This window comes from Pocillopora damicornis, chromosome 13 (assembly GCF_964200805.1).
Source record: "Pocillopora damicornis chromosome 13, jaPocDami1.2, whole genome shotgun sequence".
Taxonomy (NCBI): domain Eukaryota; kingdom Metazoa; phylum Cnidaria; class Anthozoa; order Scleractinia; family Pocilloporidae; genus Pocillopora; species Pocillopora damicornis.
In genome coordinates, this window is record NC_142682.1 from 19,803,950 (window position 1) to 19,819,315 (window position 15,366).

General features: G+C 37.5%; 2 protein-coding genes and 1 non-coding gene across 4 annotated transcripts; 2 read left to right on the forward strand and 1 right to left on the reverse strand.

Annotated features, from left to right (window-relative positions):
- Positions 1-186: 186 nt before the first annotated feature.
- LOC113686932 (amine oxidase [flavin-containing] B) lies at positions 187-6,270 on the forward strand. Of its 2 annotated transcripts, XM_089191537.1 has the most exons (5): positions 187-2,239; positions 2,526-2,860; positions 3,151-3,425; positions 3,742-3,868; positions 4,834-6,270. In XM_089191537.1, exons 1-5 carry the CDS (start codon positions 1,556-1,558, stop codon positions 4,928-4,930), a joined length of 1,518 nt encoding a protein of 505 aa, XP_089047663.1. In that variant the 5' UTR covers positions 187-1,555; the 3' UTR covers positions 4,931-6,270. The 2 variants fall into 2 exon arrangements, with proteins under 2 accessions (XP_089047663.1, XP_027060418.2); XM_027204617.2 differs by lacking the exon at positions 3,742-3,868.
- On the reverse strand, positions 5,321-14,596 carry LOC113686953 (acid ceramidase). Its single transcript, XM_027204644.2, has 18 exons — positions 14,246-14,596; positions 13,598-13,633; positions 13,006-13,052; positions 12,645-12,726; positions 12,471-12,554; positions 11,810-11,888; positions 11,367-11,441; positions 10,607-10,652; positions 10,408-10,480; positions 9,719-9,790; positions 8,085-8,139; positions 7,798-7,879; positions 7,594-7,678; positions 6,821-6,867; positions 6,622-6,712; positions 6,335-6,367; positions 6,188-6,244; positions 5,321-5,840 (listed from the first exon to the last, which is right to left on the reverse strand). The coding sequence occupies exons 1-18, from the start codon at positions 14,354-14,356 to the stop codon at positions 5,751-5,753; spliced, it is 1,245 nt and encodes a 414-aa protein (XP_027060445.2). The 5' UTR covers positions 14,357-14,596; the 3' UTR covers positions 5,321-5,750.
- Trnai-gau (transfer RNA isoleucine (anticodon GAU)) lies at positions 9,330-9,403 on the forward strand. Its single transcript has one exon. It is a non-coding gene; the product is annotated as a tRNA-Ile (tRNA).
- Positions 14,597-15,366: the final 770 nt, after the last annotated feature.

Here is a 15,366-nt window from a genome sequence, read left to right on the forward strand (position 1 = left end):
GTGATGTATCTGATCAGGTATTTTCGGGGTGTTTTGTGCGTAGATTGTTAAATAAAATCCTTCTGTCTGAAAATTAGTGCCCACCAATCACTGTAGAACGTGAGAAAGCCTTAATTCCCACACGAAATTGTGTAGCTGGGTGTGGATTTCCTTAGCTGATAAATATACCGATTTTTTTTAACCTTAAGTAACTCAAGTGGGAAATTCTGCGAAACTCAGAACAACTTTCAAGAAGAGTTAAACTTAAGAATGGCAGATCACAAAGTAAAGTCGACTCAACGCAATGAGTGTGGCAAAGCTTAAAAAATATCCACAAGAACGGGGGATTTTAGCGAGAGGATACTTGGAACCTCGTTGGTGGAAATCACCTCCGCGGTCGAAAAAATGGTTCTGCCAGTGGATCTAAATTTCGAAAATGCGACGCCACTGCTTTAGAAGAATTAATAATTCATAATATGCTGATACCCAATCCATTTTTCCTGAAGACTGTTGACAATTTTAACGCGTAGCTGCCGTTTGGATTGTACGACATTTTGATGATTTGATTTGCTCTCCTGAACTCATCACTGGCTCTACGCTCAGATTTAAAAGGGCTTTGACTACTACATATTCCTCTTTCGATTTACCAGTTTTGACGATCAAGTATCAGAAGGGTTTTGCCACTGATCGTTCAAGGCAAACTTTCCCGGCTGCACCTCTCTTTGTCTGCTTCTCGTTCTCAAGATGCCTTCTCTTTACGATTGAGTCGCGACATCTAGGCATGGTATACATATTTATCCCAAAGACAAAAAAACGATTTAAAGAGTGACTGAATTAACTTACAGATATGGGATCAGGATCCTCTTCTGTTGGCCCATTTTCACCGACAAAATTTAGACTACAAACGTTGCTGTCCTTCGTGCACACAAACTAGTCACCTCGATGACGTGACCTTATCCACCTTTGCATTCTCTCCTTTTGCCTAACTGTCCCTGGAAAAAGGAAAAACTTGACCGGGTCGCCGTTAGCGTTTCTTACCCAGTCGTTTCTGCAGGTGCCATAAGCACATCTCTTTGTCGTAACCGTTATGTTTAGGTATACACTTCCTAAACAACTGCAATCGTACACGTTCATAGAGTTGAAATCGGTTTTATCTTTGGAAATCAAGGCTTCCTCACGTTCTACAGCGATTCATGGGCACTAATTTCCTGTCTACGTACTAAACACCCTGAAAATACCTGATCAGATACATCACTGTAGAACTGTACGCAGAACTAGTTCGATTATTCAATGCCGCAAGGCTTCCTGTAACGCTCTTCGCATCTGCTTCAACGGCAGCGAAATGACAATTTGCTTGACAAACGATCAGATAAGTGATAAAAGAAAGATGACAGTTTTGAGCGAAGAAACGTTTTTTGAAAGTGGACAGTTATTTAAGAATAAGTTCCAAAGCCGAAGTTTGGACACATGTGCTGCGAGCTCGACTATATGTCCGAACTTTCGGGGTTTGTTTACATCAAAAGTCACGTGACACTACAGGTATCTAAAGCCTAAAGGTGAACAGTTGTTGTCCAACATGGAGGAACTGATTGATGTTATCGTTATTGGTGGCGGAATAAGCGGTCTTTGTGCCGCTAAATTGCTAGCTCTTGAACATGGCGTTAGTGTTGTTATTTTAGAAGCAAGAAATCGTGTTGGAGGAAGAACCAACACTTTGGAAGACCCAAAATTTAAGTACGTCGACCTGGGTGGAGCGTACGTCGGACCAACCCAGAATAGAATTTTACGCGTGGCGAAAGAATTAGGAATAGAGACATATAAAGTTTACAGTCAAGGCAGTGTTGTGGAGCTTCTGGATGGACGAAGGCGATTATTTGCAGGGGATCTATCCTCGTGGAATCCCTTGGCGATGTTAGACTACTACAACATGATTCGGACATTGGATAAAATGGGTGAGGAAATTCCACTTGATGAGCCGTGGAAGGCACGCAAAGCTTTAGAATGGGATAGCATGACTGTAAAGGAATTCTTTGACAAGAAATGTTGGACAAATTACACTAAAAAGCGTATGATACAAATCTACAACGATGCAATGGCCGCAGAACCAGAAGATATGTCCCTGTTGTATTATCTGTGGTATCTCAAGTCAGGAGATGGAGTGCTCAGGGTGGCTGCCATTGAAGATGCCGGTCAGGAAAGAAAATTTATCGGAGGATCTCAGCAAATAAGTAACAGACTTAAAGACAGGCTTGGAGATAGGGTAATTTCGTTTCCTTTCTTTTGTTGGGGTGTGGTTTGGAGAGGAACTGCTAACAATGAAGATGTTGTGAAAGAAGTTAGCTCACATTTTTCCCCCTTTCTTTAATCAGCAAGTAATCACATGATTCTTCTTATGCATTCTAGAAAGAATAAGCACTCAAATTTCACTCAACCTATGGGCTCACACAATTTGTCATCTTCAAAAGAATTATTCTATCCTATTAATTCCCAAATGCACTGCAAGTTATGTGACATCCTGTACTAAACCATATTCCTCATACTTTTAGGTCATACTTAACAGCCCAGTGTGTCGCTTGCATCAAGATGCTGATCATGTTGTTGTTACCTGTGAAAATGACAAGAAATACCAAGCCAAATTTGTGATTAGTGCCATGCCCCAAGCTCTTCTGAACAGTGTGTCATTTGACCCACCCCTCCCTCCCTTGAAAAATCAGTTGATTCAGAGAATCCCTATGGGCTCTGTTATTAAGACAGTCACATTTTATAAGAAGGCATTCTGGCGTGAAAAAGGATTAAATGGGGTACTGATTTCAGACTCAAGCCCAGCATATGTTACTGTTGATGATACTAAGCCAGATGGTTCATACCCAGCAATAATGAGGTGAGGTTGGTGAAGAATAGAATTGATTCTTAAACACTTGTTAGAAGATCCAATCTCAATACTAATTTTCTCTTTCTGAGGTGGTAACTGGTAAAATTTAGCACCTGTGGTACCTCTTATAACCACCTAAGATCACTGGGAATTCTTGAAAATTCAACAAGTAAAACCATTGCTCTACTGGTTTTTAAAACATGTTTTATCTGTTGTATAATAAGAACACTGAATACTCAGCTTAGTAGATTCTCAACGTATATAACATTGATATATAAATGTATCTTCAATTTTTCCAGTTTTATCATTGGAAGTCAAGCACATTATTGGTGTTCCAAAACACAGGAAGAAAGGAAAAAAGCCCAATGTGAACAGTATGCTAAGGTGTTTGACAGTGACGAAGCTCTTCATCCTTATCATTATGTTGACAAGAACTGGCCAGCTGAGAAGTATTCTGGTGGTTGCTATGTCAGCATTATGCCCTGTGGGGTCATAACAAGGTTTGGTAAAGCTCTGCGTGAGCCAATTGGAAGAGTACACTTTGCTGGAACTGAAACTGCTACAATTTGGTCAGGTAAGAAAAGCAGGGAGGCATTCCATTCCTTTTATAGACAATCTTGAGACTGCTTAATATACAGTTTAGTGATGCTGCAGTGAATGATAGAAGTTTTAAATTATTGTTTCTCAGAGTTCTTTGGTAAAGGTATTTTTTGGAGAAAGATGTTTCTTTTTTGATCTTGTCACAAGCTTTGTACAAATAAAAAATAAAAAATTGTCCAAGTTCCCATGAAGAATCAAACCTCAGACCTTCAGATTTCAATATGAATAATTTTTCTCAAGGTATTTTTGTACAATGTTATGAAGCATGTGTTTGTTCATTGTGATTATAGTGAGAAACACAGTTTATTTTCCACTATTGGTCCACAAGGTAATAGTGGAGAACAGCTCCCCTCCACCGACAGTCGGCCAACAGTCTGCTGACAGTTGGCCGACACTAAACCAACAGGTCACCAACAGGTAACCAACAGATTAGAGACAGGCGGTGAAATAACTTTACTGGTGCATTTTTGCACTCAAAAATTGATGTAAAACTTACTATAAATGCTTAAAATTTTTCAAAATGCTACTAAAACTTATAGGCACACAAACATTCCCTGTGCATTAAACGAAAGTGTGTTAATATTCTCCATCGAAAAGTGCAGTTAAGAATCGCCCTATAATGCAATGCGATCCTAATTTTTGGTATATTGGTATGTCGTACATATATAGAGACCGTGCAAAATTCAGAGGGGGATTGGGACAAAGTTAAAAATCCAAAATGGCGAACGAACCGAGAATTGAAGTGAGTGTTGGAAGAGAAATTGCCTAGAAATTGTGCTGAACTAACCTAAAAAAGCCAGCAACTATTTGAGAGTTTCATTTTATCTTTTCCATGCAATTATCAAGGGTTGTAAATCATACACTTTTCAAGGCAATAATCTGCATGAAGTTACCGACATTCTACCAAGAGATTGCCAACACCTTACCGACAGATCACCGACAGTCAACCAACAGTCGGTCAACTGTTGGCCAACAAATGTCCCGCAGGAAGTTATCTTTTCAGAAAAAACTAAATAAATCTGTCGGTCAACTGTTGGTAAGGTGTTGGTCAACAGTTGGCCAACAGTCGGCTGACAGATCGCCGATGGTCGGCCAACAGTCAGCTGACAGATTACCAACAGTCGGCCGACAGATAACCAACAGTCGGCCGACTGTCGGTGAGGGGAGCTGTTCTTCACAATTACCAGTCCACAGTTACGAGTCACTTGCTATCAATTTAGATTTCAAAATTTCCATAGTTCAACTGCTCTCCTTGGTTAAGTCTAGTGTAGAGGTTAAAGTCTTCAACTGACAAGGAGTTGCAGTATAGTAGTCCAACCATCTTGATCTTGACAAGACAAATGATTTAACTCTCACTTGTCAAACGTATTTCCCTTTTTCAGGGTACATGGATGGTGCAGTCCAAGCAGGAGAAAGGGCTGCAAGAGAAGTGCTATTTGCCATGGGGAAGATAGGTGCAGAGGAGATCCATCAACTTGAGCCCCCTTCACAAGAAGTCCCTCCTGTACCTTGTCAGTTGACAACATTTCAAAGCTGGCTTCCTACTGTACCAGTTTTTCTAACCACAGTAACAGCCATTGCTGCTTTAATGGGTGGTCTGTCACTGAAACATTTTTCTAAATGAGGGAATGGTATTGATAGGAAACAAGCCACACACAAAAACGAGAAGAAATCAATCATATTAGGAAACTGGGGTGATGAGGAAAGGGAAAATTATTTCAATTTTTTTTTTTCAATTTATTCAAACTCGAAATTCACCTCAAATACTTACATGCAATGCAACAAGGTGATGTTGCATTGCATGTTGCATTTAATGGTGCAGCTAGACCCAAGCAATATTTTAAAAAATCATGCAATGTGTTGCAAAACAGCAGTAAATTGTATTTATTCTAAGACTATATTCAATTCATACATTTTGATATAATGAATTTACAAAAAGACACTTATCTTGGATAAAAACCTTACAAAATTTACTAGAGTTAAATTTCTCTGCACATTCATGATGAAAGTACAGTTTAGCTAGCATGGTGTGACCTGACATGGTACAAATATCACACTGAGGAAAACTTACAAAATTTTGGTCATTTATATCAGTGGTAGAGAAGTCATTTGAATAAGTATAAACCAATTTCAAATTTGAGCACATGTTGAATTTACAATTATATTTCTTTCTAACAAAAAGGAAAGAAAGTTTGAAGTAATTTGCTACATATTTAAATTTTTAATCTTTAATAATTTCGGGTTAATCATTATTTATTGTTTGGAAATGTTTCATAGCTAGGTATTCCTGAGATGAGATTTACCAAGGAAAGCAAGGGTCAGCACAAAATCTGATGTATGTCTCCACTTTGCCAGTGCTAGCTTGCATCAGTGTTGTGTATGTTGTCAACTGTGGGGGAAATTAAAATACCACATCACTGTTTATATTGCAATGAGGAAAACAGAACTCCCTCGCTTTTGATAGTGTTCAGAGAACACAAAATCAATAATGAAAACAGCCAAATCACAAGCATACTCTAAACAAAAGTGGCATGATAAAATATGATAATATGGTTTTGTGAGTCACAGAGTTTGAATAATATTGTTCAGCATTGTTCAGTGTGAAACTTAGCACATCATCGGCCTCAATGAATCCTTGAGCCAGAAATTTGCCCCAGAAGACAACAAATCCTGGGTATCTCCTCCAACAACACTACCTAGAGATATCTTTTTTTTTTTTTTTTTACTTGTGCTTACCTTGTTCAAGACCGGTTGGGTGGAGAGAACATTGTACAAGCCTTTAAACGACACAGCCTGTAGAATAAAGTGGAAATATTTGACCTTGTTGCTGATTTCATCTTTATAACATAAAGAGGTGCTCACAAAGTTTATTTCAAAACAAACCTCTTGTCCCATTTTGTTCATGCATATTTTTCCCTGGGAAAAAAAAAAAAAAAAAAAAAAAGAACACATTTTCAAGTTAGCAAAGAATATGTTATTAAGCAGTAGGTATAATAATCACTACCAAAGATCAGTGACTTTACAAAGCATTTCTGAAAACTGCACACTTGAATGTAGCCTGCAAGAGTTATATATAAAGACTGAAGTAGTTTCCTCAATTCATAGATAACTGAATACTTCATTGGGATCAGTGACCCTTTTTCCTTTCACTGCAATCAAGATTGACCTACCGGAGTTCTCCTGTCATCAACCAATAGAGGTGGTTTCCAGTTGTCATAATTTGTCTCCAGAACAAACCAAGTGTTGTTTGCAGGATTAAGACTGAAAAGACAAACATATTTAAAGGTTTTGCATTGAAAATATTAAAATATCACTTCAACTTGCAAATTTATTGTAACCACTGAATTGCATTGCATGCATGTAATCTACCTCATTTGATTTAAGCATTCAGTTTGCGAGCGTGTGATGACAACTCCCTAAAAACAAAAAAGAGTGCACAGATTTACTAATCAGTACACCACATACATATAACAACAGGATAGCCCACAGAATGACCAAATTCTATTCATTTGGTCCTTACACTTGATATAACTTACTAGACTTCATTCAAAAAATAGCACTGGTAGTATAGAACAACAAAACTTTTGTACAGTTTTTCCATCTTATTCAGACAAAATTTATCCTTCACCAAGTCAGCCCTTAACACTTCAAGTCAGTAATGACTAGGTAGTAACAATCTATTACCCAGTTTTGCAAATTACCAACTCAGTCGAACCAAAGTAGTTAATTGTTCATTCACAAACCTTGCTCTCCTTTTTTCATGTGGAAATTGTTGAGTAATAATAATTATAAGTCACCTTGATCATGAATCACTGCAATCAGAACCACTGTATGATAACTTAATTGTCTACTAACAGGGAAAGAGACTCACTTGGTTCAGAAGCCTGATGCTACATTGAAACAAAGCTCTGACTCAGTTTCATTTATTTAGATATATACCAACTGGTTTTAATGACTTTTTCAGTAAGTGGCTGTAGCTAGGAAAGGGGCTATAAGGCAGAACTCAAGCACAAGAGCCTGCTCCCAAGCTAAACAGGCAGTGGAGAGAGATATAACAGGCAGCAATAGACCACTGCTAATTGGCTTTTGTTGAAACTCTTGATATGTACTAAGATTTATGACAGCCAAAGATATAATGTTACCTCTCCTGATTTTGTTCCCCCAAGAATGTAATAAACTGGAGCTAATACTTTGTCATTTGCCAACATGTCCTTTGCTTCCTCGAAACTAGAGTATATCACAAAATGAATAATCTGTTTGACATCAAGTAACAAAATTCAGTACCATATAAATCAGAGCACGAAGCCTTATTGTTAGCAGACATACATTTTACAAGACATTGTTACCTAGTTGCACTTTCAAGCACGTCACGAGTCAAAAAACTTGACCACTTGCTGTTCCTCATGCCAAGTATCCACTCCACAATCCCTGAATATCACAAAGTGTTTCATGAGCTGTTGCAGATAACCTTTGAGTATACCTCATGAATTTTTCAAACTTATTTTTTATTTCTTAAATTGACCTTTATATAATAGATATATATATTCAGTCATCATCTGACTTAGATAAGGCCTCACAGTCATTAAGATGACAACTAAATTAAACAATTCTATTAATCCATTTATTGTCTCACCAATGTAACCTCCATCAATGTTGAATCTTTCATTCAAAGTAAGTGTCAAGATTCCCTAAAAAAAATAAACAGGCCTTGGTATAAAAATCATTTTGTTTTTGTACCCTCGGTTTACATTGGCAATAGCAAAAAGATTAAAAATCTATTGACTGACAAAAATATAGTTGGAGACATAGTCTTTGGTATCCAGGTGGAAACACAATAGAACCAAACTGATTTTCGACCTTCACTAAAACCACAGGCAAGCTGCAGCAATTGATTGGTGAGTAAACAGAACACAATTGCTAAAGAGTGAGCATTTGGAAAACTTCTTATTTGGGAGGACCAGTTTTCTTGGATCTTTTTGGTCTGAAAACAATTATCACCAGGAATTAGAGGGCCATCCAATGGTCTTGAAACTGCCAAAAAGGTTCTACAGGGGTTAACAGCATACTTTGCTGTTAATTTGGAGAGTTAGGAGAGTATTTTTCTGCTGGAGATCTAGTTTTGGAGGTCTACCAGTTCTCAGAATTTTGTATAGGATATGGGAGCAGTCTTGATTATTCACTTGGGAGGGGTGTCTGGGGGTCAAGAAACCCACTCAAGAGAGGAGGGGGCCATGTTAAAAGTCTAGCTGCGAATAAAAAGTCTGGCCACCAGCAGAGGAGAAAAAAATTCTTTAAGGAAAAAGCAGATTTGTTAAATGAAAGTGAAATGTGATCATCGCAGTAAATTTTCCAATTTAAGCAATTGGAAAGAAGAAGCCTGAAAAAAAAATCAGGGCTTCAACGGGATTCGAACCCGTGACCTCCGCGAATACCGGTGCGATGCTCTACCAACTGAGCTATGAAGCCACACATTGGGAGCGAGGTCAATTTATTGAGTTCATATCTTCCCGTGCAGTGAAATGATGTGAAGTTTATATGAAATAATTCATTTTTGTACTGCGGTTATAGATGAAAGTGAAATGTGATCATCGCAGTAAATTTTCCAATTTAAGCAATTGGAAAGAAGAAGCCTGAAAAAAAAAAATCAGGGCTTCAACGGGATTCGAACCCGTGACCTCCGCGAATACCGGTGCGATGCTCTACCAACTGAGCTACCAACTTCTTTCCAATTGCTTAAATTGGAAAATTTACTGCGATGATCACATTTCACTTTCATCTATAACCGCAGTACAAAAATGAATTATTTCATATAAACTTCACATCATTTCACTGCACGGGAAGATATGAACTTAATAAATTGACCTCGCTCCCAATGTGTGGCTTCATAGCTCAGTTGGTAGAGCATCGCACCGATATTCGCGGAGGTCACGGGTTCGAATCCCGTTGAAGCCCTGATTTTTTTTTTTTTTTTTTCAGGCTTCTTCTTTCCAATTGCTTAAATTGGAAAATTTACTGCGATGATCACATTTCACTTTCATCTATAACCGCAGTACAAAAATGAATTATTTCATATAAACTTCACAGATTTGTTAAAGTTGTCCCTTCATTCGTTCAACCATTCCTCCGCATTAATCTTCCCCTGAATACATTGGTAATTATATTGAGTATATATTATTGTCATTTGCTATAAGAAACAAACATGGTAAAGCTCCTCTTCTGACAATGTAGTTTAGTACAACAACTAGTTATGAAAGATCAACAGCTTACTGGTTTTACTCCTGAAAGGACACCAACATATCCAGCAAAGCTGACTGTCTTGTACACAGTTTTTCCATTTCTCTGAAATAATTTGCAAGCAAATTAAATTAGGAGTCAAATTTTAATCACAAAAAGAGAACAATCCTATCCAAAAATGCACAAACACAGCCTCAGTTTGACAAATAAGATAATTTGTAAGACATATTTATGTCTGCCATACAATTTTTATGATGTTTGTTTGGAGAACTTGGTATTGGATAATTAATAATTTGCATAATATCATATTGATTTTTTTAAAATATAATTATATACCTAGAATTTGCACCTTAGAAGTCAATAAATTGTTATTATTATTTTTATTATTATTAGTTATTATTGATTTTGTAAGAAGAAATTGTCTTGGTCAGTTAAGGGAGTTACAACATCTATCCGTGGAGGATAAGTAGTCCCATATAATCACTCCAGTTAATAATCCTTTTGCAAACACATCCATTACCCCATAACACCACATTAAGAGAAAGTAATTCATAGGAGTTCAAAAGATGAATAAATTTAAGCCAGACCATATACAAAATAATAATATATATTACTAGTTATAATTTCCAATGCTGTCTAGCAGTTCACATTGCACTCGTGGAAGCAGAGATGTTTACAGATCACTCCTGACTACAATAACTACAATCTGTGATTATAATTACCTGATAATCAATATTCACAATAAGGGTCCTAAGAATCTCAGTCAGCATCCAGGTGTCATTCTTCACATCCCAACTGCAATTAAACAATACATAGCTTACATCATAAACATATCGACATTAAAAACAAAACAAATTAAAAAGACTCTAGGCAATGACTGATTCCCATAAAGTTCTAGCTGTCATTTACAAGAATGCTTACCCCAGAAATAGGCCAAAATCCAGATTACGTGCATGGAAAAGATTTCCTGAAAAGTTGTAACAAAGGTATTGACAAATATTTGAGTTTTGTGCACTATCAGCACATCACTCTTTGTGTCTAATTAAGGCGACCAGGACAAATCCCTTTCCTAACACATCTTGGATTTTCATAAAAATGAAAAGTTATTTAGTGATTGTTCCCAGCTCTGCAAAGGTTTCAGAGGCTGCATACTCCTCTACAACATTTGGTTTAAGAGACTTCCCTCCAAACTCATTCTCTTCTCCCCTTCCCTTGATCCATCCTCCCACCTCTCCCCTCCCTTCCCTTAATCTATTTCTCCTCCCTCTTCCTCACTTTCATTCATTCCAGTCTCCCTTTGTTCTCTTCTCACCCCTCCCTCACTTTCATTCATTCCAGTCTCCCCTTGTTCCCTTCTCACCCCTCCCTCCCTTGCATTTGTTCCAGTCTCCCTGTGTTCCCTTCTCACCCCTCCTCCCTTGCATTTGTTCCAGTCCCTCCTTCTTCCCTTCTAACCCCTCCCACCCTTGCATTTTTTCCAGTCTCCCCTTGTTCCCTTCTCACCCCTCATTCCCTTGCAACCTAATACTTATCAGAAATTTCAGTGACCTCCTGTTCTTCCACAATCACAACAAGACCTTAATCCAAAGTTTTTACCCATAACAGAGTCTGGGTTTACCTTCTCCCAACAAAAATAAAAAATTTTCAAATTAATTCCCATGCCGTGTCAAGATTTCCTAACCTGACTTGTCCTCAGCAACTATAGATGTGCAAACTGTAAAAACTTCATAGAAGATATTGTACAAAACAATCTCACCTAAAAACCAACCAAAAAGTTCCAAGTAAGTATTTAAAAAAAATGATACTGTACACTCATAGATGACATACAAAAGTGTGACGTGAAACTTTAAAAAATGGATGATTTGGTTGCGAAGTTTGGTGCTATGTTAAATATAACTGACAGTAAGAACTACATTTAAATGCTTTATAATGATTACAACTAAACATTAAACATCAGTTCCTCTCACAGCATAGTACCCACTTGTAAAATCCTACACTGTATCAATGGAGAGATGGAACACAAAGAAAAGGTGACAATGATGAGTTACTTGTATCAACAGAATAGTGGTCAGCATACATGGTTCCATTGTTAACCACTTCACATGCTGCGAGTTAATTTCTTACCAAGAGGAATGTTGGTGGCAGTGGCTAATCCTTTAATCTCTTTTCCATAGGGATCTGGAAGAGTTTCTGCCAGAGGACCCTACAATAGTGATCACAATAAAGGGGTTCCACAATTAATACTTGAAGTAATGTAATGGTTAACAAGAAATTTTAACCAAAGTTGGTTGCTTAACAAGAATTCTCTTGTAATAAAGCAAATCTTGTGCATGTAAGTATAAAGCATTGGCCACAATGTTTCAATGTCACTGCATTGGGAAACTTAAACAGTAAAATTATGACTTGGCAACATTGTAACATCACCTATAACTTTTTCACTGATATTTGTCCTTAAAGAAAAATATCTATGCAAATACTTTAACTTTGTACTCCTAAACATGTCAAACAACTGAAATGGTGAGGCATATACACGTAACATTGATCCTTTACACCCAAACATCAGCATGCATATTCTCCATACTGTTATCTGTACATTTCCTCAGATGCTTAAAGGAGAATTTGTGTAACAGTCAAAAGCTCCTTTATTCAGTGATCATTTTTTTTTTTTAATTCTTGTGACCTTACGACATGATTCAGGGGTTATATTGTGGGAAGAAATTAGATGCTAATCATTCTTGGGAGTTTCAGGGTTAATTTTAGCATTTTGTAGTACTAACTGACATACCAAGTATGTGTCAATATCTCCAAACAGCTTTCCATCCAGGATAAAACTTGTGAAATTCTTGATATAATGGAGCAAGTTCTTAAGCTATAAAATAGAGTGAAATAAAAAAAGGACAAAGCAGTTAGTTTCAAATTACTAAAATATCTTCCTTGAATGTTTCCTTCAGCCTCTTACCTCATCTATCCTCTTGCTGACAAGATCATTGTATCTTTGTTCAGGTGGAAGGTCAAGATTTACAACTTCCCAAGGGACCTCCCTGAAAGAATGAAAATGAATCAGCAACTACAGCAATTTGCTTTCTCTAAAAACAGAGGGCAAGCCAGTGCAAAGAGCAAACACATTCCTTTTTTCACGAAAACAAGATAGCAATTGATGCTTTGAACTATTTACTCTTAATATTTCCTTGATATAAAGTTTCAGCCCTGCCCAAGAGAGCTCAGCTATGTACCACAAAAAAATTTAATCAATGGGTGTCCCATTCCTTCATTGATTAATAGCCATGATAATTTTCATCAGGAAGAAAGGTAAACCACACCTTTCACTTGGGGGGTAAGCATCAGTTACACAGTCTTGGTCTGAAAACTGAAAACAACAAGCATCAAACAAAGTCTAGAAATACATGTTGAGGTCAAGTCCACAATGAAAATAGTCTAACAAAGCTTATCCCCCTTTCTATATTATGAACCAACCGGGAGTACTATTACTCCTCCTGAAAAGAATATCAGTACATTACAGCCAGTTGTCTGAACTTTGGTCAGACACATCACTGATTGCACATTTATTTCACAATCCTGCAAGCTTGGTGAAGAGAGGTAGCATCAGAATGAAGTGTCTTAACCATAAACTTAATAACCCTTGCTAAAGCTTGAAACCAAGGCCTAAGCCTTGCACCATATGGTTTGTGTCTACCACAACTTCTACTTTTACTTTGACAAGTTAACTACATGAGAACCGTAATGTCTACCCAAGAGAACTACAAGTGAGACGAAAATGGGTTGCTTCGACAAAAAGCATTAGCAAAAAGTAGGGTGTTGCTACAAAGTTTGAACGAGCTTGGTAGCTTAGATTTTGCATTAAGCGTCAACAAAAAGCATAACATTGCACAATCTGAAAAAGTTCCCACCTACCTTTGAGAGATGCTCGAAAACTGTATGTCTTTTAACCTGAAAAAAAGTTTGATTCGTGAATAAGTATACATGTATGCAGCAGTAAATCAAATGCAAAGACAATTATCGTCACTACTGAGGCATAAACGCTTATTACGGGTTCAACCTTTGAACTCAAATTTGTACAATTTAAAGTCCACGTTTGTACAATTTCTCGATGATGCACTCTTTCGCAATCTCAGGGTTAGGGTTAGCTTCCACTAGTACTGTTTAAATTTCAGATAACTCCTAACAGATGAGTAAAAATTTCGACATAGTTATCGAAGCTTCGAAAGTGAAGGAAAAAGTTTTGAGTTGCGTTCCAAACAACCAAGTAAATCAAACTAATTATAAGACTTCACGAGAGTACACTGAAATTAATGCTATGTTCAAAAATATCTGATCCAGTTACAAGATACATGATAAAAACTTCTCTTTTGTTTAGCGTTGGATGTTGTCCTTGAGTAGCATAGTGTTAAAAAGTCAGACGTGTAAATCAAGTGAGGCCAGGTATGCTACGATAATTTAGTTTTCCGTAGATCGGCGAAAGCTCGGAAATCTTAATTATCGTAACATACCTGGCCTCACTTGATTTACAAGTCTGACTTCTCTTTTGTTGTTTTTCCTTACCGTTGCAGACGAAACTGATCCAAACGAAAGCAAACATGCGAACGCAACCCAAACTGAGGCTTCCATGTCTGCCTTAGTCCTGTGCTGAATAACTGTGACAATAAATTTCATAAATAGAAATATCCAGCACAGGAGAACCACAAGTGAGTCATATGACTTGGCTACAAATGGACTTGGTAGGGAGGGGTACGTAATTAGATTGAGAACTCGTTTTTTCTTGAGTTCTTTTTCCTTTTTTTACCCAATATTGTTGAACATTTTAGTTCAGGTGATTCTTATCGCCTAGTAGGAAATAGCGACAGCTCGTTGCTGAAAATTTACCACTTGAACCAAGGACACAATTTTTGCCCCTTAGACACAACAAAACTACCTTATATTAAACGTCCACTCACCGGAAGTTACAATAAGGCGGGGAGGAGGGCGTAATGGGGGCGGAAATTTTTTAAGGGAAGGATTTGCCCGAGATGGCGCAAACGCTATTGTAAATGATTCAAATATTTACCGTCGTACACTTCATATGCATTGCCCCGAACTCCTCAATTTTACTGCTTTCTGACCACTCTCGAAGTTTTTTCAAGGTCTCAAAGAAGATTCAGATCGAGAAGAGGTTGTGCGCGCGTGGAATGCTCGCGTGCAAGAGGATGTGGTCTCTTGTCGCGCGTTGTAAATTACTGATCGCGAACAAGAGATCATAAGTTTAATCTCCTGTCGCGAATCGATGCGCTACAGCACCTTTACATGAGCGTTCTGTTTGAAAATTTTAGTTTTAAAAATTAATTTTAAATTTATGGCTATAACAATTACAAGACCCGAATGAAATATAAGGTGGCTGGTTGTTCTGCTTGGCAAACGTGAAGCACGTGAAGCACGGAGTTTCAGCTGAAATGACAGGACGTTTAAACCTCAGCTTTTCCAATCTCAACTGCAACTTTTATATGCAAAATCGAATCAGTTTAACTTGTCCTTTTATTTGAAAAATAAAACAAAGGCAATTTATTGGGTGTTCTTAGCTAATGGTTCATTCAGATAGGAAACTAACTCAATCAAAGAAGTAGAGATTCAAACCACACGACATTATCAAAGTTGCTTTTCTCAACTTCACTCAGTACATTTATTGCAGA

Bases quoted from the DNA above. Each gene is read 5' to 3' on its own strand.
- LOC113686953 (XM_027204644.2), bottom strand. From the start codon at position 14,356: ATGAAATTTATTGTCACAGTTATTCAGCACAGGACTAAGGCAGACATG. The intron at 10,653-11,366 runs GTTAGGAAATCT...ACAACTTTTCAG, and splicing joins AGTTGCTGAGGACAAGTCAG to GAAATCTTTTCCATGCACGT. The intron at 6,713-6,820 runs GTAGATTACATG...TTGTCTTTTCAG, and splicing joins GAATGCTTAAATCAAATGAG to TCTTAATCCTGCAAACAACA.
- LOC113686932 (XM_027204617.2), top strand. From the start codon at position 1,556: ATGGAGGAACTGATTGATGTTATCGTTATTGGTGGCGGAATAAGCGGT. The intron at 2,240-2,525 runs GTAATTTCGTTT...TCATACTTTTAG, and splicing joins AAGACAGGCTTGGAGATAGG to GTCATACTTAACAGCCCAGT. The intron at 2,861-3,150 runs GTGAGGTTGGTG...CAATTTTTCCAG, and splicing joins TCATACCCAGCAATAATGAG to TTTTATCATTGGAAGTCAAG.